Genomic DNA, 23,717 nt, shown 5'->3' on the forward strand with positions numbered 1-23,717 from the left:
CGAGCCAGCAGACAGACAGAGCGAGCGAGCCAGCAGACAGACAGAGCGAGCGAGCCAGCAGACAGACAGAGCGAGCGAGCCAGACAGAGCGAGAGAGCGAGACAGACAGACAGAGAGAGCCAGACAGACAGACAGAGAGAGCCAGACAGACAGAGAGAGCCAGACAGACAGAGAGAGCCAGACAGAGCGAGCCAGACAGACAGAGCGAGCGAGCGAGCGAGACAGACAGAGCGAGACAGACAGACAGAGCGAGCGAGACAGACAGAGAGAGCGAGACAGACAGAGAGAGCGAGACAGACAGAGAGAGCGAGACAGACAGAGAGAGCGAGACAGACAGACAGAGAGAGCGAGACAGACAGACAGAGAGAGCGAGACCCAGACAGACAGAGCGAGCGAGCGAGCGAGCGAGCCAGACAGAGCGAGCGAGCGAGCGAGCGAGCCAGACAGAGCGAGCGAGCGAGCGAGCGAGCGAGCCAGACAGACAGAGCCAGACAGACAGAGCCAGACAGACAGACAGACAGACAGACAGACAGCAGCAGAGAGAGAGAGAGAGAGAGAGAGAGAGAGAGAGAGAGAGAGAGAGAGAGAGAGAGAGAGAGAGAGAGAGAGAGAGAGAGAGAGAGAGAGAGAGAGAGAGAGCGAGCAAGCCAGACAGACAGACAGACAGACAGAGCGAGCCAGACAGACAGAGCGAGCCAGACAGACAGACAGAGCGAGCCAGACAGACAGACAGAGCGAGCCAGACAGACAGACAGAGCGAGCGAGCCAGACAGAGACAGACAGACAGAGCGAGCGAGCCAGACAGAGACAGACAGACAGAGCGAGAGAGCCAGACAGACAGAGCGAGCGAGCCAGCAGACAGACAGAGCGAGCGAGCCAGCAGACAGACAGAGCGAGCGAGCCAGACAGACAGACAGAGCGAGCGAGCCAGACAGACAGAGAGAGCGAGACAGACAGACAGACAGAGAGAGCGAGACAGACAGACAGACAGAGAGAGCGAGACAGACAGACAGACAGACAGAGAGAGCGAGACAGACTGACAGACAGACAGAGAGAGCGAGACAGACAGACAGACAGAGAGAGCGAGACAGACAGACAGACAGAGAGAGCGAGACAGACAGACAGACAGACAGACAGAGAGAGCGAGACAGACAGACAGACAGAGAGAGCGAGACAGACAGACAGACAGAGAGAGCGAGACAGACAGACAGACAGAGAGAGCGAGACAGACAGACAGACAGAGAGAGCGAGACAGACAGACAGACAGAGAGAGCGAGACAGACAGACAGAGAGAGCGAGACAGACAGACAGACAGAGAGAGCGAGACAGACAGACAGACAGAGAGAGCGAGACAGACAGACAGACAGAGAGAGCGAGACAGACAGACAGACAGAGAGAGCGAGACAGACAGACAGACAGAGAGAGCGAGACAGACAGACAGACAGAGAGAGCGAGACAGACAGACAGACAGAGAGAGCGAGACAGACAGACAGACAGAGAGAGCGAGACAGACAGACAGACAGAGAGAGCGAGACAGACAGACAGACAGAGAGAACGAGCGAGACAGACAGACAGAGAGCGAGCGAGACAGACAGAGCGAGCGAGACAGACAGAGCGAGCGAGACAGACAGAGCGAGCGAGACAGACAGAGCGAGCGAGACAGACAGAGCGAGCGAGACAGACAGAGCGAGCGAGCGAGACAGACAGAGCGAGCGAGACAGACAGAGCGAGCGAGACAGACAGACAGACAGAGCGAGCGAGACAGACAGAGCGAGCGAGACAGACAGACAGACAGAGCGAGCGAGACAGACAGACAGAGCGAGCGAGACAGACAGAGCGAGCGAGACAGAGCGAGCGAGACAGACAGACAGAGCGAGCGAGCCAGACAGACAGACAGACAGACAGAGCGAGCGAGACAGACAGACAGAGCGAGCGAGCGAGACAGACAGACAGAGCGAGCGAGCGAGACAGACAGACAGACAGACAGACAGACAGAGCGAGCGAGACAGACAGAGCGAGCGAGACAGACAAAGTGAGCGAGCGAGCGAGCCAGACAGAGCGAGCGAGCGAGACAGACAGACAGAGCGAGACAGACAGACAGAGCGAGACAGACAGAGACAGACAGAGCGAGCGAGCCAGAGCGAGCCAGAGAGCGAGCCAGAGCGAGCCAGAGAGCGAGCCAGAGAGCGAGCCAGAAAAATTGTGAGAATGTAAAATAGGGAGAGAGAGTCCTAAAGAGAGCAGAGAGGAGAGAAAGAGATAGGGAGAGAGAGTCCTAAAGAGAGCAGAGAGGAGAGAAAGAGATAGGGAGAGAGTCCTAAAGAGAGCAGAGAGGAGAGAAAGAGATAGGGAGAGAGTCCTAAAGAGAGCAGAGAGGAGAGAAAGAGATAGGGAGAGAGTCCTAAAGAGAGCAGAGAGGAGAGAAAGAGATAGGGAGAGAGAGTCCTAAAGAGAGCAGAGAGGAGAGAAAGAGATAGGGAGAGAGAGTCCTAAAGAGAGCAGAGAGGAGAGAAAGAGATAGGGAGAGAGAGTCCTAAAGAGAGCAGAGAGGAGAGAAAGAGATAGGGAGAGAGAGTCCTAAAGAGAGCAGAGAGGAGAGAAAGAGATAGGGAGAGAGCGAGAGTGGGTAACAGAGGGAGAGATAGGTTAACTCACGGGACGCTCCCAGACAGCTGCTTGACGGCAGTACAGTCGTAGAAGGTGAACTCTGTCGCCGTGACGACCACGTCACCGAAGCGCAGGGACAGGGTGACCGTGACAAAATCTGAGGAGAGAGAGAAACGGAGAGAATGAGAAAAGAGAAAAACAATAAATCATATGAAATGTTACGTCTTACCTCCTTAGGATCCCTACCCAACACAGTGCCAAGCCTTCTAAAAAGAATATGTGAAAATATTTGTCTTATGAAGATTTGAAAATGAGTGTGAGACTTGACCATGTCTGTATGTCTGAAAAAAAGCACTGTTGTTCAGAACAGTTTGAGGAGGTCGAGAACAGGAGAGTGATGGGTTGTGTCCCAAATGGCACCTTATTCCCTATGGGCCCTGGTCAACAGTAGTACACTACAGTACCTTCTGAAAGTATTCAGACCCCTTGACCCTTTCCACATTTTATTACATTACAGTAATCTACACACAATACCCCATAATGACAAAGCGAAAACAGATGTTTAAACATTTCTGCAAAAAACAAAAATACCTTATTTACATAAGTATTCAGACCCTTTGTTATGAGACTTGAAATTGAGGTCAGGTGCATCCTGTTTCCATTGATCATCCTTGAGATGTTTCTACAACTTGATTGGAGGCCACCTGTGGTAAATTTCAATTGATTGGACATGATTTGGAATTCACACACCTGTCTATATAAGGTCCCACAGTTGACAGTGCATGTCAGAGCAAAAACAAAGCCATGAGGTTGAAGGAATTGTCCATAGAGCTCTGAGACAGGATTGTGTCGAGGCACAGATCTGAGGAAGGGTACCAAAACATTTCTGCAGAATTGAAGGTCCCCAAGAACACAGTGGCCTCCATCATTCTTAAATGGAAGAAGTTTGAACCACCAAGACTCATCCTAGAGCTGGCTGCCCGGCCAAACTGAGCAACAGGGGAGAAGGACCTTGGTCAGGGAGGTGACCAAGAACCTGATGGTCACTCTGACAGAGCTCTGGAGTTCCTCTGTGGAGATGGGAGAACCTTCCAGAAGGACAACCATCTCTGCAGCACTCCACCAATCAGGCCTTTATGGTAGAGTGGCCAGACGGAAGACACTGGTCAGTTAAAGGCACATGACAGCCCGCTTGGAGTTTGACAAAAGGCACCTAAAGACTCTCAGACCATGAGAAACAAGATTCTCTGGTCTGATGAAACCAAGATTGAACTCTTTGGCCTGAATGCCAAGTGTCACGTCTGGAGGAAACCTGGCACCATCCCATGGAGAAAAGTACAGAGAGATCCTTAATGAAAACCTCCAGAGCACTCAGGACCTCAGACTGGGGAGAAGGTTCACCTTCCAACAGGACAACAACCCTAAGCACACAGCCAAGACAACGCAGTAGTGGCTTCTGGACAAGTCTCTGAATGTCCTTGAGTGGCCCAGCCAGAGCCCGGACTTGAACCCGATCGAACATCTCTAGAGAGACCTGAAAATAGCTGTGCAGCAACGCTCCCCATCCAACCTGACAGAGCTTGAGAGGATCTGCAGAGAAGAATGGGAGAAACTCCCGAAATACAGGTGTGCCAAGCTTGTAGCGTCATACCCAAGAAGACTCAAGGCTGTAATCGCTGGCAAAGATGCTTCAACAAAGTAAAGGGTCTGAATACGTATGTAAATGTATATATATATATAAAAACTTTTTAACTGTTTTTGCTTCGTCATTATGGGGTATTGTTTGCAGATTGATGAGGGAAAAAACCATTTCATTTTAGAATAAGGTTGTAACCTAACAAAATGTGGAAAAAGTTAAGGGGTCTGAAAACTTTCCAAAGGAACTGTATAGGGTGCTGTATGTAGGGAATAGGGTGCCATTTGGGATATAAACAGAGTGTTCTTTGCCGAGTTGAGAGACATAACAGAGTTGTAATGAAATCCATCTGCAGCTACAAAGCCTAAACAGCCCAAAGTGAAGAATTCAGGTCTGTTGAACTCACTGTGTGAGCAACACTGACAGAGACACACATGTACCTTGGCATAGATGCTACAAGTGTCTGGAACTCTAGGTGAGGGATGCGACACCATTCTTCTAGGGGAAATTCTTATTCTTGGGTTGAGATCTGGTGACTGATACAGCCATGGCATATGGTTTACATCATTTTCATGCTCATCAAAGCATTCAGTGATCACTTGTACCCTTTGGATGGGGGAGTTGTCATCCTATGGGGGCATAGCCATTGTAGCCAAAATATAATGGCAAAATAATGGGCTGCCTGGCATTTTGCTTAATTAACTCAGGAACCACACCTGTGTGGAAACATCTGCTTTCAATATACTTTGTCTCCCTCATTTAGTCAAGTGTTTCCTTTATTCTGGCAGTTACCTGTACCCTCACTTGCCAAGTACACACACTTAGCACTCATTTGTACACATAAAAAGTATTTTTCCTTGGAGCTGGGTTACTGTATGCAATTAGATTTTATCAATTCACAATCTTGACGTTTTAAGGTGATCTTCCTTGTTTTAATCACCCTAATTGTAAGTCGCTCTAGATAAGAGAATCTTAACTAGACTTAAACCGACTTAACGTCTTGACTTAATTGTTGAGACCATGAACTAAACCATGATAACATCCCATGACTGGACTCGTTACTCCTGAGATTCTATCCGAACCATCTGCAGATCATACAAACGCCCACACGCTCGCACAAACGCACAGATCTCCCTGTAATACATGTGGGATCAGTGCAAGTCTCTCTCTATTCACTAATAACCCCAGGCAGATGGGCCTAACTACCTAACCCTCACGTTAACAACCTAACCCTCACGTTAACAACCTAACCCTCACGTTAACAACCTAACCCTCACGTTAACAACCTAACCCTCACGTTAACTACCTAACCCTCACGTTAACTACCTAACCCTCACGTTAACAACCTAACCCTCACGTTAACTACCTAACCCTCACGTTAACAACCTAACCCTCACGTTAACAACCTAACCCTCACGTTAACTACCTAACCCTCACGTTAACAACCTAACCCTCACGTTAACTACCTAACCCTCACGTTAACAACCTAACCCTCACGTTAACTACCTAACCCTCACGTTAACAACCTAACCCTCACGTTAACAACCTAACCCTCACGTTAACTACCTAACCCTCACGTTAACTACCTAACCCTCACGTTAACTACCTAACCCTCACGTTAACTACCTAACCCTCACGTTAACTACCTAACCCTCACGTTAACTACCTAACCCTCACGTTAACTACCTAACCCTCACGTTAACTACCTAACCCTCACGTTAACTACCTAACCCTCACGTTAACAACCTAACCCTCACGTTAACTACCTAACCCTCACGTTAACTACCTAACCCTCACGTTAACTACCTAACCCTCACGTTAACTACCTAACCCTCACGTTAACTACCTAACCCTCACGTTAACTACCTAACCCTCACGTTAACTACCTAACCCTCACGTTAACTACCTAACCCTCACGTTAACTACCTAACCCTCACGTTAACTACCTAACCCTCACGTTAACTACCTAACCCTCACGTTAACTACCTAACCCTCACGTTAACTACCTAACCCTCACGTTAACAACCTAACCCTCACGTTAACTACCTAACCCTCACGTTAACTACCTAACCCTCACGTTAACTACCTAACCCTCACGTTAACTACCTAACCCTCACGTTAACTACCTAACCCTCACGTTAACTACCTAACCCTCACGTTAACTACCTAACCCTCACGTTAACAACCTAACCCTCACGTTAACTACCTAACCCTCACGTTAACTACCTAACCCTCACGTTAACTACCTAACCCTCACGTTAACTACCTAACCCTCACGTTAACAACCTAACCCTCACGTTAACAACCTAACCCTCACGTTAACTACCTAACCCTCACGTTAACTACCTAACCCTCACGTTAACTACCTAACCCTCACGTTAACTACCTAACCCTCACGTTAACTACCTAACCCTCACGTTAACTACCTAACCCTCACGTTAACTACCTAACCCTCACGTTAACTACCTAACCCTCACGTTAACTACCTAGCCCTCACGTTAACTACCTAACCCTCACGTTAACTACCTAACCCTCACGTTAACTACCTAACCCTCACGTTAACTACCTAACCCTCACGTTAACTACCTAACCCTCACGTTAACTACCTAACCCTCACGTTAACTACCTAACCCTCACGTTAACTACCTAACCCTCACGTTAACTACCTAACCCTCACGTTAACTACCTAACCCTCACGTTAACTACCTAGCCCTCACGTTAACTACCTAACCCTCACGTTAACGTTAACTACCTAACCCTCACGTTAACGTTAACTACCTAACCCTCACGTTAACGTTAACTACCTAACCCTCACGTTAACTACCTAACCCTCACGTTAACTACCTAGCCCTCACGTTAACTACCTAGCCCTCACGTTAACTACCTAGCCCTCACGTTAACTACCTAGCCCTCACGTTAACTACCTAGCCCTCACGTTAACTACCTAGCCCTCACGTTAACTACCTAGCCCTCACGTTAACTACCTAGCCCTCACGTTAACTACCTAGCCCTCACGTTAACTACCTAGCCCTCACGTTAACTACCTAACCCTCACGTTAACAACCTAACCCTCACGTTAACAACCTAACCCTCACGTTAACAACCTAACCCTCACGTTAACAACCTAACCCTCACGTTAACTACCTAACCCTCACGTTAACTACCTAACCCTCACGTTAACTACCTAACCCTCACGTTAACTACCTAACCCTCACGTTAACTACCTAACCCTCACGTTAACTACCTAACCCTCACGTTAACTACCTAACCCTCACGTTAACTACCTAACCCTCACGTTAACTACCTAACCCTCACGTTAACTACCTAACCCTCACGTTAACTACCTAACCCTCACGTTAACTACCTAACCCTCACGTTAACTACCTAACCCTCACGTTAACTACCTAACCCTCACGTTAACTACCTAACCCTCACGTTAACAACCTAACCCTCACGTTAACTACCTAACCCTCACGTTAACTACCTAACCCTCACGTTAACTACCTAACCCTCCGACGTTAACTACCTAACCCTCACGTTAACTACCTAACCCTCACGTTAACTACCTAACCCTCACGTTAACTACCTAGCCCTCACGTTAACTACCTAACCCTCACGTTAACTACCTAACCCTCACGTTAACTACCTAACCCTCACGTTAACAACCTAACCCTCACGTTAACTACCTAACCCTCACGTTAACGTTAACTACCTAACCCTCACGTTAACTACCTAACCCTCACGTTAACTACCTAACCCTCACGTTAACTACCTAGCCCTCACGTTAACTACCTAACCCTCACGTTAACTACCTAACCCTCACGTTAACAACCTAACCCTCACGTTAACAACCTAACCCTCACGTTAACAACCTAACCCTCACGTTAACTACCTAACCCTCACGTTAACTACCTAACCCTCACGTTAACTACCTAACCCTCACGTTAACTACCTAACCCTCACGTTAACTACCTAACCCTCACGTTAACAACCTAAGCCTCACGTTAACAACCTAACCCTCACGTTAACTACCTAACCCTCACGTTAACAACCTAACCCTCACGTTAACTACCTAACCCTCACGTTAACTACCTAACCCTCACGTTAACAACCTAACCCTCACGTTAACTACCTAACCCTCACGTTAACAACCTAACCCTCACGTTAACTACCTAACCCTCACGTTAACAACCTAACCCTCACGGCCTGAGAACCACAACAAACCTCCTCTCTTCAGGAATCATTTTCATGGGAACCAGGGAGACAGATGGGGGGGTGAGAGATGGGGGGGAGACAGATGGGGGGGTGAGAGATGGGGGGGAGACAGATGGGGGGGTGAGAGATGGGGGGGGTGAGAGATGGGGGGGTGAGAGATGGGGGGGTGAGAGATGGGGGGGTGAGAGATGGGGGGTGAGAGATGGGGGGTGAGAGATGGGGGGTGAGAGAAAAAAGTGGATGGAGGGAGGGAAGAAAGGGGGACAAGATAGGAGTTCACTAGTGCGTGTGCATGAACAGTTAATGTCCATAATGCATCAGAAATGACTAACCAAAACAAATCGATTGCTCCAAGCATACAACGAAACTAAACCGCACTATCCCAGGCCAAACCAAACCGCACTATCCCAGGCCAAACCATACCATGCTTTCCCAGGCCAAACCATACCATGATTTCCCAGGCCAAACCATACCATGATTTCCCAGGCCCAAAGATAGAAGCCTGCATGAAACACACGTGATGAATGAGTTGAATGATGAGCTCGCCAGGCTGGCGGACATGGAGATTACTCCCTGCAGTGTAAACTGGGAGACAAAGAGGATTGGGATCCAACATACATCTGCTCTGTAAGGACACTGTACCTACTGCTGCCTGTATAACACAACACACACTTTAACGAACTACTGAGAGACAGGTCCTTACGTTTAACACTTCATTAAAATGATGACGTGTGCCCCTGTGCGTGCGTGTGTATAAACAGTATAGAGAAGCAAGTTCCATGCCTAGTACCCATCTTGCCCCCTTGGAACTCACCTTGTCCAGGGGGCCCAGTCAGCACCCTGTGGGGGTCAGGGGAGAGGCAGGTGACCCCAATGTCTGTGACTGTGGCAGGACTCTCAGAGTTGTGAAAGAAACAGGAGTACGACTTGTCCTCTTCTAGGACGGCCAGGCCCAGGACTGAGAGAGAGATCTGAGGGAGGTAGGGAGAAGATGTAAGAGAGAGAGAGAGCGAGAACGAGCTGGCTCAGATCTGCAAGGAGAATGTATATGATAACCATCTCTGATCTCCTGTGACACTGGACGTAAAACAAGCAAACACTGCCAGCCAGGATCCAGCCAGGATCCAGCCAGGCTAAAACTAACCCTCACACAGTGTGAACATGAAGGAACAACCCTGTATAAAAGCATGTGCTCACATACCCATGTACTTGAACACACACGCATGCACGCACACACACATACGCACAGACACACGAACACACAGACATACACTTCTCTTCTCCTGCCGGCTGATGTTCGAGGGGCTGAGGGAGTGGATGGTGAGGCACTGCTGCTTCATGTCGAAGCTCCACAGCCACTGGCCTGCCTGGGCCCCGCGTGAACACTGAGCCTGCAGGCCACACCTACATACCAACATGTTAATATCATCTCACATACTGAAACATACATTACCATCGCCCAGACACAATACATGATCATACTATACTTTATTGATACTAACATATTATTATACACTCAGTGGCCAGTTTATTAGGTACGCCACTACGTTCACAGAAATCATTACGTGGCCATGGCTTGCTTTATAAAGCTTTGAGCATGGTATGATCGTTGGTGCCAGGCAAGCAGGTTCCAGTATCTCAGAAACGTCTGGCCTCCTGGGCTTTTCACACACAACAGTGTCTAGAGTTTACAGAGAAAGGTGCAACAAACAAAAACATCCAGTCAGTGGCAGTCCTGTGGGAGAAAACAGCTGGTTGATCAAAGAGATCGAAGGAGAATGGCAAGAATCGTGCAAGCTAACAGGTGGGCCACAAACAGGCAAATTATGGCACAGAGCGACACCTCAGAACGCACAACTAGTCAGTCGTTGTCAGGGATGGGCTATTGCAGCAGACGACAACATCAGGTTCCACTCCTATCAGCTAAAAATAAGAAGCGGCTCCAATGGGCACATGATCCCCAACACTGGACAACTGAGGAGTGGAAACACATCGCCTGGTCCAACGAATCCAGGTTTCTGTGGCTTCAAGCTGAAGGCAGAATCAGGACTTGGCGTAAGCAGCATGAGTCCATGACTCCATCCTGCTTGTTAACGGTACAGGCTGGTGGCGGTGGTGTAATGGTGTGGGGAATGCTTTCCTGGCTCATGTTAGGTCCCTTGATACCAATTGAGCAATGTTGCGATTCCCAAAGAATTCAGGCTGTTCTGGAGGCAAATGTGGGTCCGACCCGGTACTTGATAGATACCTAATAAACTGGTCACTGAGTGTAAATCATAATGTATACATACATTATATTATCATACAATAATAGATGCATCATTACATTCACTATAGATACAAAAGTTGCTGACAGGTGTATGAAATCGAGCACACAGCCATGAAATCGCCATAGGAAAAATTTGGCAGTAGAATGGCCTTACTGAAGAGCTCCGTGACTTTCAACAAGTCAGTTCGTCACATTTCTGCCCTGCTAGAGCTGCCCCGGTCAACTGAAAGTGCTGATTTGAGAAGTGGAAACATCAAGGAGCAACAACAGCTCAGCCGCAAAGTGGTATGCCACACAAGTTCACAGAACGGGACTGCCGAGTTCCAAACTGCCTCTGGAAGCAACGTCAGCACAATAACTGTTTGTCGGGAGCTTCATGAAATGGGTTTCCGTGACTGAGCAGCCACACACAAGCCACAAGCACCATGTACAATGCCAGGCATCGGCTGGAGTGGTGTAAAGCTCGCCGCCATTCGACTCTGCAGCAGTGGAAACGCATTCTCTGGAGTGATGAATCACGCTTCACCATCTGGCAGTCCGACGGACGAATCTGGGCTTGGCGGATGGTAGGAGAACGCTACCTGCCCCGATGCATAGTGCCAACTGTAAAGTTTGGTGGAGGAGGAATAAATGGTCTGTGGCTGGTTTTCATGTTTTCTGGCTAGGCCCCTTAGTTCCAGTGAAGGGAAATCTTAACGATGTAGCATTCAATGACATTCTCAACGATTCTGTGTTTCCAACTTTGTGGAAACAGTTTGGAGAAAGCCCTTTCCTGTTTCAGCACATAAAGCAAGGTCCATACAGAAATTGTTTGTCAAGGTTCGTGTGGAAGAACTTGACTGGCCTGCACAGAGCCCTGACCTCAACGAATACCTTTGAGATTAATTGCAACGCTGACTGCGAGCCAGGCCTAATCACACAACATCAGTGCCCAACCTCACTAACGCACGTGGCTGAATGGAAGTAAGTCCCCGTAGCAATGTTCCAACATCTAGTGGAAAGCCTTCCCAGAAGAGAGGAGGCTGGTATACCAACTCCATATTTTGGTAATGTTGTGTACATACAATGTACTATCAGCATAGCATACTGTTACAGAAATAGTACATACTTAGAATACACTGAGTGTACAAAACATAAGGAACACCTTCCTAATATTTAGTTGCATCCCCTTTAGCCCTCAGAACAGCCTCAATTCGTCTGGACATGGACTCGACAAGGTGTCGAAAGCGTTCCACAGGGATGCTGGCCTGTGTTAACTGCAATGCTTCCCACAGTTGGCTGGATGTCCTTTGGATGGTAGACCATTCTTAATACACACGGGAAACTGTTGAGTGTGAAAAACCCAGCAGCATTGCAGCTCTTGACACAAACAGGTGTGCCTGGCACCAACTACCATACCACCTTCAAAGGCACAATATTTGGCATTGCCCATTTACCCTCTGAATGGCACACATACACAATCCATGTCTCAAATGTCTCCTCCCCTTCATCTACACTGATTTGAAATTGATTTAACAAGTGACATCAATAAGGGATCATATCTTTCACCTGGATTCACCTGGTCAGCCTATGTCATGGTATGAGCAGGTGTTCTTAATATTTTGTACACTCAGTGTATATTATTATTATGTCATAATGTAATGGATACATAATTGTCTTTACATCATACCACTATAGCACAGGAGGGGGAGAGAGGGGGGAACAGAGGGAGGGAGAGGGGAAATGGAGAGTCCGAGGGAGGTAGAATGGGAGGAGTAGAGGGGGCAGAAGGAAGTACGAGAAAGGAGGAAGAATGGGAGGAGGAGGAAGAGGAGGAAGAGAAGAGCAACAGGGGAATCAGGGCCAAAGGGGTGATGGGAGAAATATACATTGACTGACTTTCCTTGTTTTTTAATGAGACATCCTGATTGGTTTGAAATGGAGAAGAAAATAGGAAAATGTGAAAGGAAGACAGAAATAACAGAGAGAGCGGAGGGCGAGACCGGTGGTCAAGGTGCAGGACAAAAAGGGAGAGGGAGACATGAGGGGGAAACGAGGGGGATGAGGGAGAGAGGAACAGATGGTAGTAATCCTGCTGAGTAAACAACTAACTGAAGCTTTTAAGATGACTTGGCAAAGATTCTGGTCAGAACAAGGAGCTGTGCCAGCATTCTGTTGTTGTTGCTGGGCCGATGACTTCCTAGTATGTTGTTGCTGGGCCAATGACTTCCTAGTATGTTGTTGCTGGGCCAATGACTTCCTAGTATGTTGTTGCTGGGCCAATGACTTCCTAGTATGTTGTTGCTGGGCCAATGACTTCCTAGTATGTTGTTGCTGGGCCAATGACTTCCTAGTATGTTGTTGCTGGGCCAATGACTTCCTAGTATGTTGTTGCTGGGCCAATGACTTCCTAGTATGTTGTTGCTGGGCCAATGACTTCCTAGTATGTTGTTGCTGGGCCAATGACTTCCTAGTATGTTGTTGCTGGGCCAATGACTTCCTAGTATGTTGTTGCTGGGCCAATGACTTCCTAGTATGTTGTTGCGGGCCAATGACTTCCTAGTATGTTGTTGCTGGGCCAATGACTTCCTAGTATGTTGTTGCTGGGCCAATGACTTCCTAGTATGTTGTTGCTGGGCCAATGACTTCCTAGTATGCTGTTGCTGGGCCAATGACTTCCTAGTATGTTGTTGCTGGGCCAATGACTTCCTAGTATGTTGTTGCTGGGCCAATGACTTCCTAGTATGTTGTTGCTGGGCCAATGACTTCCTAGTATGTTGTTGCTGGGCCAATGACTTCCTAGTATGTTGTTGCTGGGCCAATTACTTCCTAGTATGTTGTTTATGTGCTTAGTTGTGAGTGTATGGAGAAAAGCCTGGGTTTGGCTACTGTAGCTACTACTCAAACGATTGCCCACTTAAATAAAAGTTCAATAAAATTAAAAGATGCACTTTGCAGAAATCGCTCTGCCATATCCTGGTTGTTAAAATTCTAATAGTTTGCCTAATTTCAGTTTATGTGACAAAACATGCAATGTATAGTGTAGAGAATCATTCTACCATCTAAACCGCTGTGAAATATATTTTCCATAACCAACAATATTGTATTTTCAGCTGTTTGAAGCTGGTGTACAAAACCGAAAGTTAAAGACGCAAAAACTAAACTTAAAAAACAGAAAGCATTGAAATAGCACACATAGAACAGACCTACTGCTTCTTATACGTGCTTTTAATGAGAATAAACAATCGATAACTCACTTTTCTATGTGAATTTTGTCAGGTCGCCCAAAAAGTTACATATTGTACATTAGCCTTAAAACATGAGCAATACCTACGACTATCTACTGTATTTGACATAATTTCTCACATACGCCAGCATGAGAGGTACCACAAACACCTTCTCTGACTGCGTTGTGCCCAGCCATAATATCTAGGGCCCTGAGTTTTCCTAGGCCACAACTGACCAGGGAAACCTCTGGCTCTAGTTTGATATGTTGACCCTTTAACCAGGGCCAGGGTTGGGCGGATTACTAAATGTAATTGGTTACTGATTACATATGACTTGACAATAAAAGTAATTAGTTAGCTAATCCATTGGATTACTCAGAGTGAGTGGCTTACCTCCCCTCCAGGACACACCATCCACAGTAGGGGTCGTGGGCAGACAGACAGGCTTGGCAGTCCAGGTGTTCGTGGCACTCAGCCACTGGCCTCTTCTGGAGCTATGGCCCCAACAAAACAACAGGCAATATTCAGTCATTATGTGCAACGCATGGTAAACAATGAGACCCATTTCGGACACAGAACTATTGCCCAAAACTGTTGCCACTTACCTGATAGATAAAAGGATTGGATAGAAATAAAGCAATGTGGTGAAAATGTTGCAGAGTCTATGAGGACTTTGCATGGAGCCATTACTATAAACTGAACCTGGTCTCAATAGAGCCGTGGACGACTTGACCACTGTGCCGGTGTGAAGGGAAGAAATTAAAGTTGTTGTGTTGGTAGTGTACTGTTGGTGTCAGAAGTGGGATTCATGTGTGACAAACTGCCAATGAGCAGAGGAGTTGGCAGGATAGCACCAACAAACAGATCTAGGACCAGGCTAGTGTACTGTACCATGGTGGACGTCATGATGAAAAGATGCTCCTCAGACTGATCCAGGAGCAGGTCAGAGCTGATGGCCGCGTTGGCCTGGATGGAGATGACGGCGTACTCCTCCACCTCACCGTTAGGGCCCAGAAACACCTGGAAAACAAACATTCAAATAGTTAAAAAACCTATTAGGTACATTTCATTAAAGCAAACAGATAAAGGAGTACAGAACTAGGGTCACTCGTATGAAAAGAAAACATGCACACATTGCTCCAATAGGGTTAGCCAACTTTAGGGAATTGTAAAGTGGGATAATTATTTTAATTTTATTTAACCTTTATTTAACTAGGCAAGTCAGTTAAAAACAAATTCTTATTTACAATGACGGCCTACACTGGCCAAACCCAGACCATACTGGGCCAAATTGTGCACTACCCTATGGGACTCCCACTCACGGCCGGTTGTGATACAGCCTCGATTCGAACCAGGGTGTCTGTAGTGATGCCTCTAGCACTGAGACGCAGTGCCTTAGACCGCTGCGCCACTTGGGAGCCCAATCATTAGCGAGGATCGCTACAATATTATAGAATCTATAGATTCTATTTGTAAAAATGTATCAGAAACTCTATTTGAGTGTGTTATATAAAATGTTTCAATTGCAACACCTACAAATGATCCCTTATCAGAAACATCTGTTTAATTTGTTTTCCCAAATACCCACTCAACATACTCCTAGTTCTAGAATTCACCAGCCAGGGAGACAAATAGCATGGTCAGTTCAATTTAGCCACTAGGAACAACAATCATGCTACATAGAATTACGTTGGTGTTTGAGTTTAAATGGTAAAACATCATCAGTCCTGAAAGCATAGAAAGATGGACGGTTCTGTTTGGATGATTTGGGATGCCAATCTAAATGTTTGTCTTGAGAAGGTCAACTGGCTACACAGTATTAGTTTGTGGCAATTAGATGTTGTTCACTCAGTCATCTCCCTCACTCTCTCTTTCCAATATGGGTTTATTTTTTATTTTCATTTGACCTTTATTTAACTAGGCAAGACAGTTAAGAACAAATTCTTATTTTCAATGACGGGGACAGATTTTTACCTTGTCAGCTCGGGGATTCAATCTTGCAACCTTTCGGTTACTAGTCCAACGCACTAACCACTAGGCTACCTGCAGCCCGTGTGTGTGTGTGTGTGTGTGTGTGTGTGTGTGTGTGTGTGTGTGTGTGTGTGTGAGAGAGAGAGCCTACACGTGTGCGCGCATGCAACTGTTGCAATATTATTTCAATCCGTATGTATATTTCTTCAAAATACGCAGAGATTTGCCTTGGCATTCCATGAAAAGAAAGTCCAATACAATGTGTCGAAGCCCAACGCTTTCTCCCCTTTGAAGAGGGAGAATCTAATTTAAAATATGTTTCATGTCTGGCAACCCGTCTGGCCTGTCTGTTCTGTGGAGTTACCATGTTAGGGGACTAATAGTTCTTTAGTGTGGGCTAAATGGCTGTTATAAAGAGCCTGGACAGTCTAAGCCTTTGACGAACGCTGGAATAAAAAATAAAAAAAATAAAACAGCTGGGTGATTCTCACGAAACCAGTTTTAAAAGGTCCGCAGCAAATTCAGTTACAAAACCATGATGCATCTGCAAAAATCAACTATCATTCTGAAGACTAAGATGTCTAGTTTTTGGGAAAGTATCTTATTTTACACAGAATTGTGTACATTTTCACCCCAAATTCTCATTACCGAAATGCCTTCGGATTAAATTCTCGGGTTACGTTTTACAAATTTACGTTAGGTTTTTCTAACTAATTTCAATAAAACACAAAATATTTTGGTATAGTTTCATGTTCCTGTAAAATAAAAAAATAAATGTATTTACCCATGATGCATTCAAATAATCAAAGCTTGATGAGTTGGTTATTTGAATAAACTGTGTAGTGCTAGATCAAAAACCAAAATGTGCACTAAATACCTCTTTCACTGCTAATTCACCTAGCAGGTGTCAGTCATGTGCAGACCTTGGTTCAAATACATGGGTATTTAGGTATTTGTTATTTAAAATATTTCCATTCTTTTTCTTTTTTTCAAATAATGTGGTGCCGAATAAACTACTTCATTTAAAAGTATTAGAAAATATTTAATTAATTTCCTATTAATAGCTTACTATTTGAAACTATTTTCAAATACATTATTTCAAATACCCCTAGGACCAAACAGACCAGGGTTCAAATGCATGGGAGTATTTGATATTTTTTTAATGAAAAATACACTTGTCGATGTATTTGAGTATTTTCAAATACATGCCAATACTTTTTGTAAGTGTATTCCCAAATACATCCCAATACATATATTTTTTGAATCTACGTAACAATACTTAGTAATTGAAATAGTATTTGAACCAGCTCTGATCATGTGCTGTAATATGCTACATCCCAGAGGCATACTGTATATAGTCTGGGACTACAGTAAGGAGGACAGTAGCAACAATGAGTGACAGAGTCATCATACACGCATCTGGTGACCGTGACATTCACACAATTCGGTAGTGTGTATGCATGTGTGTATGTGTGTATGTGTGCGTGTATGTGTGTATGTGTGTATGCGTGCATACGTATGTGTGTGTATGCATATGTATGTATGCATGCATGATAGTCTATGGAAAGAGAATAGGGCATTCTATTTAGAACTCTGCTGTCTTTGCCATCTATTTGCCAGTCAGTGATGACTGTGCCCTGAACACACACTGTGTGAGACTCAAACACAAAACCCTGAGTCATGGAGTCCTAGTTAGCCAGACATCATGAAGAATGGCCCCATTGGCCAGTGGTGTTGTTATGTGGTCAGTGTGTAAAAATATTGTTAAAGGGTGTCATTGTGCTCCCTGCTCTGCTCCACCCCAGTCACAACCGCAATGCAGCCATTGACAAAAATGAAACAAAGTGCAAATTGTTAGCGCTAGTCACTACTCCCAGTGAGAGTCTGGGAGTGAGAGAACTCGCTGTTACTAAGAACTCGCTATGCCTAAATACTCTGATACGGCGTCCTTGTCTTCGCTGACAGTTGAACGGACTGGATGGATTTAAACTACTGAGATGTCCCCTATGAGCCCCCGCCACATCACCCACTCAAATTCCCATGTCTGGGTGATATAAACTCAACCCTTGGCACTAATGCATTTCAAGACCATATTTGAAGTGGGTTGTTTTTGTATTTTCCCAAGCCCTCTATGTTTAGCACTACCATGTTATGTTAACCCAAGGCCTCTGTATGTATCACTACCATGTTATGTTAACCCAAGGCCTCTGTATGTGTCACTACCATGTTATGTTAACCCAAGGCCTCTGTATGTATCACTACCATGTTATGTTAACCCAAGGCCTCTGTATGTGTCACTCCCATGTTATGTTAACCCAAGGCCTCTGTATGTGTCACTACCATGTTATGTTAACCCAAGGCCTCTGTATGTGTCACTCCCATGTTATGTTAACCCAAGGCCTCTGTATGTGTCACTCCCATGTTATGTTAACCCAAGGCCTCTGTATGTATCACTACCATGTTATGTTAACCCAAGGCCTCTGTATGTGTCACTCCCATGTTATGTTAACCCAAGGCCTCTGTATGTGTCACTACCATGTTATGTTAACCCAAGGCCTCTGTATGTGTCACTCCCATGTTATGTTAACCCAAGGCCTCTGTATGTGTCACTCCCATGTTATGTTAACCCAAGGCCTCTGTATGTATCACTACCATGTTATGTTAACCCAAGGCCTCTGTATGTATCACTACCATGTTATGTTAACCCAAGGCCTCTGTATGTATCACTACCATGTTATGTTAACCCAAGGCCTCTGTATGTATCACTACCATGCTATGTTAACCCAAGCCCTCTATGTTTAGCACTACCATGTTATGTTAACCCAAGCCCTCTATGTTTAGCACTACCATGTTATGTTAACCCAAAGGTGTGTTATCCCCCTCTTTTCCACCTCTCTTATTTACACAGGGTGTCGTCTACATCAGAGGCCGGTACAGGGTGTCGTCTACATCGGAGGCCGGTACAGGGTGTCGTCTACATCGGAGGTCGGTACAGGGTGTCGTCTACATCGGAGGCCGGTACAGGGTGTCGTCTACATCGGAGGCCGGTACAGGGTGTCGTCTACATCGGAGGCCGGTACAGGGTGTCGTCTACATCGGAGGCCGGTACAGGGTGTCGTCTACATCGGAGGCCGGTACAGGGTGTCGTCTACATCGGAGGACGGTACAGGGTGTCGTCTACATCGGAGGCCGGTACAGGGTGTCGTCTACATCGGAGGCCAGTACAGGGTGTCGTCTACATCGGAGGACGGTACAGGGTGTCGTCTACATCGGAGGCCGGTACAGGGTGTCGTCTACATCGGAGGCCGGTACAGGGTGTCGTCTACATCGGAGGCCGGTACAGGGTGTCGTCTACATCGGAGGACGGTACAGAGTGTCGTCTACATCGGAGGACGGTACAGGGTGTCGTCTACATCGCAGGACGGTACAGGGTGTCGTCTACATCAGAGGACGGTACAGGGTGTCGTCTACATCGGAGGCCGGTACAGGGTGTCGTCTACATCGGAGGACGGTACAGGGTGTCGTCTACATCGGAGGCCGGTACAGGGTGTCGTCTACATCGGAGGACGGTACAGGGTGTCGTCTACATCGCAGGACGGTACAGGGTGTCGTCTACATCGCAGGACGGTACAGGGTGTCGTCTACATCGGAGGACGGTACAGGGTGTCGTCTACATCAGAGGACGGTACAGGGTGTCGTCTACATCGCAGGACGGTACAGGGTGTCGTCTACATCGGAGGACGGTACAGGGTGTCGTCTACATCAGAGGACGGTACAGGGTGTCGTCTACATCGCAGGACGGTACAGGGTGTCGTCTACATCGGAGGACGGTACAGGGTGTCGTCTACATCGCAGGACGGTACAGGGTGTCGTCTACATCGCAGGACGGTACAGGGTGTCGTCTACATCGGAGGACGGTACAGGGTGTCGTCTACATCGGAGGACGGTACAGGGTGTCGTCTACATCGGAGGACGGTACAGGGTGTCGTCTACATCGGAGGACGGTACAGGGTGTCGTCTACATCGCAGGACGGTACAGGGTGTCGTCTACATCGGAGGACGGTACAGGGTGTCGTCTACATCGCAGGACGGTACAGGGTGTCGTCTATATCTGAGGCTGGTACAAGGTGTTGTCTATATCTGAGGCTGGTACAGTGGATGTAGGAATATCCCTCCTAGTGTGTATGATTAATAATAGTGTCAGTCTACGCTGCCCTTCTATCAGTGCACTGGTTGATGTTGGACCAACGCTGCCTTTCTCTGTTGTGGTTTACAAACAATACAGTAATACGTCTTACGAAACAGGACAAAAAAGAAAGAAAGCAAGCGGTGAAAAAAATATATAAGAACAGCCAAAGAAAAGAGAGAAAGAGCAGATTTCTCATTGTCCATAACAGTACAAGTGTTATCTGGCACATCCAGGGAAAAGCAGATGCATTAGTTAGTTACCTGGTCCAGTTGGTCCGGTTTGCTCTAGCTATTATTTCTGGAATGTTGACTTCAGTCTGCGCTACTATGGAAGGGTAAAATGTCTGATCTCTTGCATATGTACTTGTTTGTCTGTCTGGCTAGTTTTCTGTGAATATCTGTCTAGGTCTACGTAGGGGCTGAGGTTATTCAGGGCTGATCAAAGGCTCACTTAATGCAATGGAATGTACTGAAATGTACCGTATACAAAATGTACTGTATAACATACAAGACACAGAAACAACCAGCAGAGAACATGTCCAGCCAGGTCCTGTTTTGAAGGTGTACAACATATTGAGGACACCTTCCTAATATTGAGTTGCTCCCCCATTTGCCCTCAAAACAGCCTCAATTCGTCTGGACATGGACTCTACAAGGTGTCGAAAGCGTTCCACAGGGATGCTGGCCCATTTTGACTCCAATGCTTCCTACAGTTGTGTCAAGTTGGCTTATTGTCCTTTGGGTGGTGGACCATTCTTAATACACACAGGAAACTGTTGACCGTGAAAAACACAGCAGCTTTGCAGTTCTTGACACAAACCAGTGCGCCTGGCACCTACTACCATACCCCGTTCAAAGGCGCTTACATTTTTTGTCTTGCCCATTCACCCTCTGAATGGCACACATCACAATCCATGTCTCAATTTTCTCAAGGCATAAAAATCCTTCTTTAACCTGTCTCCTCACCTTCACCTACACTGATTGAAGTGGATTTAATAGGTGACATCCATAAGCGATCACAGCTTTCACCTGGATTCACCTGGTCAGTCTACATCATGGAATGAGCAGGTGTCCTTAATGTTTTGTACACTCAATATAAATCGCTCCATTAGTTTTATCATCGCGATTGTCTCTACCTTGCGCAGGTTTCCCTTGGAATCCCCCAGGAAGGCGATTGTATGTCCCGCCCTCACGCTGACGGCCACAGCGGTGAGACGGGCGGTTGGGCTGTCCAATATGGGCTCGGCTTCCACAGCCACCCGGCTGGCCATTGGACTGGGGGTGTGGTCTGAACCACATGGGTAGGCATCCAGGGTGTTCTATAGTTCAAGAGGGAAATAATTAGAAAATTGATTTAATTTAGAGATGTATGGACACAATTTATTAAAGTAGGTGCAATTTATCAACTTCATTATGATAAATATTACCAGCTTATGAGTTCCTGCAACAAAAACAATAGGGGTCAAGTAATAAACATTGGGATCCAACACTGTTGATAGGTATGTGTGTTGATGGTTTTATGTGGTGTTGGTGTATTGTTACTATTTGTAACAGAGTTTATGTTCACGGAACTAGAGCTAGCCTAGCATTAGCACATCTCCCATCCCTCCATCTTCCTCCCTCTCACACACACACCCCCTCTATCCATCTCCCTCCCACACACACACACACACACACACACACACACACACACACACACACACACACCCTCTATCTATCTCCCTCCCTCACACACACACACACACACACACACACACACACACCCTCCCTCCCTCCCTCCCTCTCACACACCCACTCCATTTATCTCCCTCCCTCCCTCTCACACACCCACTCCATTTATCTCCCTCTCACATACCCATCCTTCTATCCATCCATCCTTCTATCCATCCATCCATCCATCTCCCGCCCTCTCACACACCCACTCCATTTATCTCCCTCTCACACACCCATCCATCCATCTATCCATCCATCCAGCCATCCATCTCCCTCCCTCTCACACACACACCCTCCCGCCCTCTCACACACCCACTCCATTTATCTCCCTCCCTCCCTCTCACACACCCATCCATCCATCTATCCATCCAGCCATCTATCCATCCAGCCATCTATCCATCCATCTCCCTCCCTCTCACACACCCACTCCATCCTTCTATCCATCCATCTATCTATCTCCCTCCCAATTAAATTCAAGTGGCTTTATTGGCATGGGAAACATATGTTAACATTGCCAAAGCAAGTGAAGTAGATAATAAACAAAAGTGAAATAAACAATAAAAATGAACAGTAAACATTACACACAGTTCCAAAAGAATAAAGACAATACAAATGTCATATTATGTATATATACAGTGTTGTAACAAATGTACAAATGGTTAAAGTCCCAAAAGGAAAATAAATTAGCATAAATATGGGTTGTATTTACAACCATAAAGGGCAATGGGTTCTATAACTGATTCAAGTATTTTTAGCCAGATCCTAATTGGTATGTTGAAGTTAATGTTCCTTTTGATGGCATAGAATGCCCTTCTTGCCTTGTCTCAGATCGTTCACAGCTTTGTGGAAGTTACCTGTGGTGGTGATGTTTAGGCCTCCCTCTCACACACCCACTCCGTCTCTCTCACACACACACGTTTCTCCTCATTTCCTCTCTCTTCCTCCCTGTCCCGTCTGCTTCCCTGTTGCAATCTCCCTCGTTCCGGTCTCAGCGGTGGGTGACTTCATCCATCCTTGTCAGTCCTGGTTAAATGTGGCCCTCTCACTAAGGCTAATGTTACGATCGATTCCCCCCCTTACAATCCTATTACATTATCCTACTGTGTCCTAAATGGCACCCTATTCCCTTTGTAGTGCACTACTTTTGGAAGGGCCCATAGGGCTCTGGTCAAAAACAGTGCAATAAATAGGGAATAGGGTGCCATTTGGGACACAGCCCCACCAAACTAATGTTCCCCGACCCCATCGGAAGGTAAACAGCATTCAGGGGTCAGAGGTTAAGACCTCTTCTGTGTCCTCTATGGGGTGTATCATTAAATACACTGTGGCTCAGTGCCCACCCACTGAAGTCGGAGCGGTAGTCGTACACACACACACACACACACAACGGGGTCATTACGAGAAAGTCATCTAATTTAATTCCACAAATAGAAGGATTACATTTGTCCGTACTAAAATATCAAATTCAATTTCATTGAATTTCTAACATGGAGGTCACGTCGCAGAAGCTGAATGACCCTGGAAGCAACCAATCTAGTAGTAGAATTACAGTAAATCCTAAAGACATTCTGACTTGGTAAGAAACAACATCTTTATCGGTATATGTAGATTAAACGCAGTTCCACTAATTTACAGTCCCCTATTTGCCTGGTAACTTAAGATGGTGACAGCATACATGGTATATTATCATCACTTCATAATAGTCTAATTCTACCACTAGATTTAAGTAGCTTTATGTATCAATTGCATGCCATGTAATTTCCTAATAATTTGTCCTGTCCAGGTGAACAGGACAAATACATAAAGCAGGAGCAGACGATAAAACAAGGATCAGGCTGCTTACCATTTGGCCTCCAAATAGTTACAAAATGTTAGATTTTTAGAAGCAAGCACTGGAAGGTACCCACTGTTG

The 23,717-nt window shown here is 46.3% G+C and overlaps 1 protein-coding gene across 1 annotated transcript in view; it reads right to left on the reverse strand.

The window, feature by feature from the left end:
* The window catches only part of LOC106583629 (plexin-B1), a 219,036-nt gene that overhangs the window by 62,898 nt on the left and 132,421 nt on the right, over positions 1-23,717 (reverse strand). Inside the window, exons 5-10 of the mRNA XM_014168018.3 lie at positions 21,229-21,411; positions 14,825-14,953; positions 14,327-14,427; positions 9,730-9,862; positions 9,273-9,429; positions 2,656-2,764 (exon numbers count right to left, since the gene is read on the reverse strand). Coding sequence (XP_014023493.2) covers positions 2,656-2,764; positions 9,273-9,429; positions 9,730-9,862; positions 14,327-14,427; positions 14,825-14,953; positions 21,229-21,411 — 812 coding nt within the window. The remainder of the gene's footprint in view (positions 1-2,655; positions 2,765-9,272; positions 9,430-9,729; positions 9,863-14,326; positions 14,428-14,824; positions 14,954-21,228; positions 21,412-23,717) is intronic.

The sequence above is a fragment of the Salmo salar genome, chromosome 22 (genome assembly GCF_965601325.2).
Source record: "Salmo salar chromosome 22, fSalSal1, whole genome shotgun sequence".
Classification (NCBI taxonomy): domain Eukaryota; kingdom Metazoa; phylum Chordata; class Actinopteri; order Salmoniformes; family Salmonidae; genus Salmo; species Salmo salar.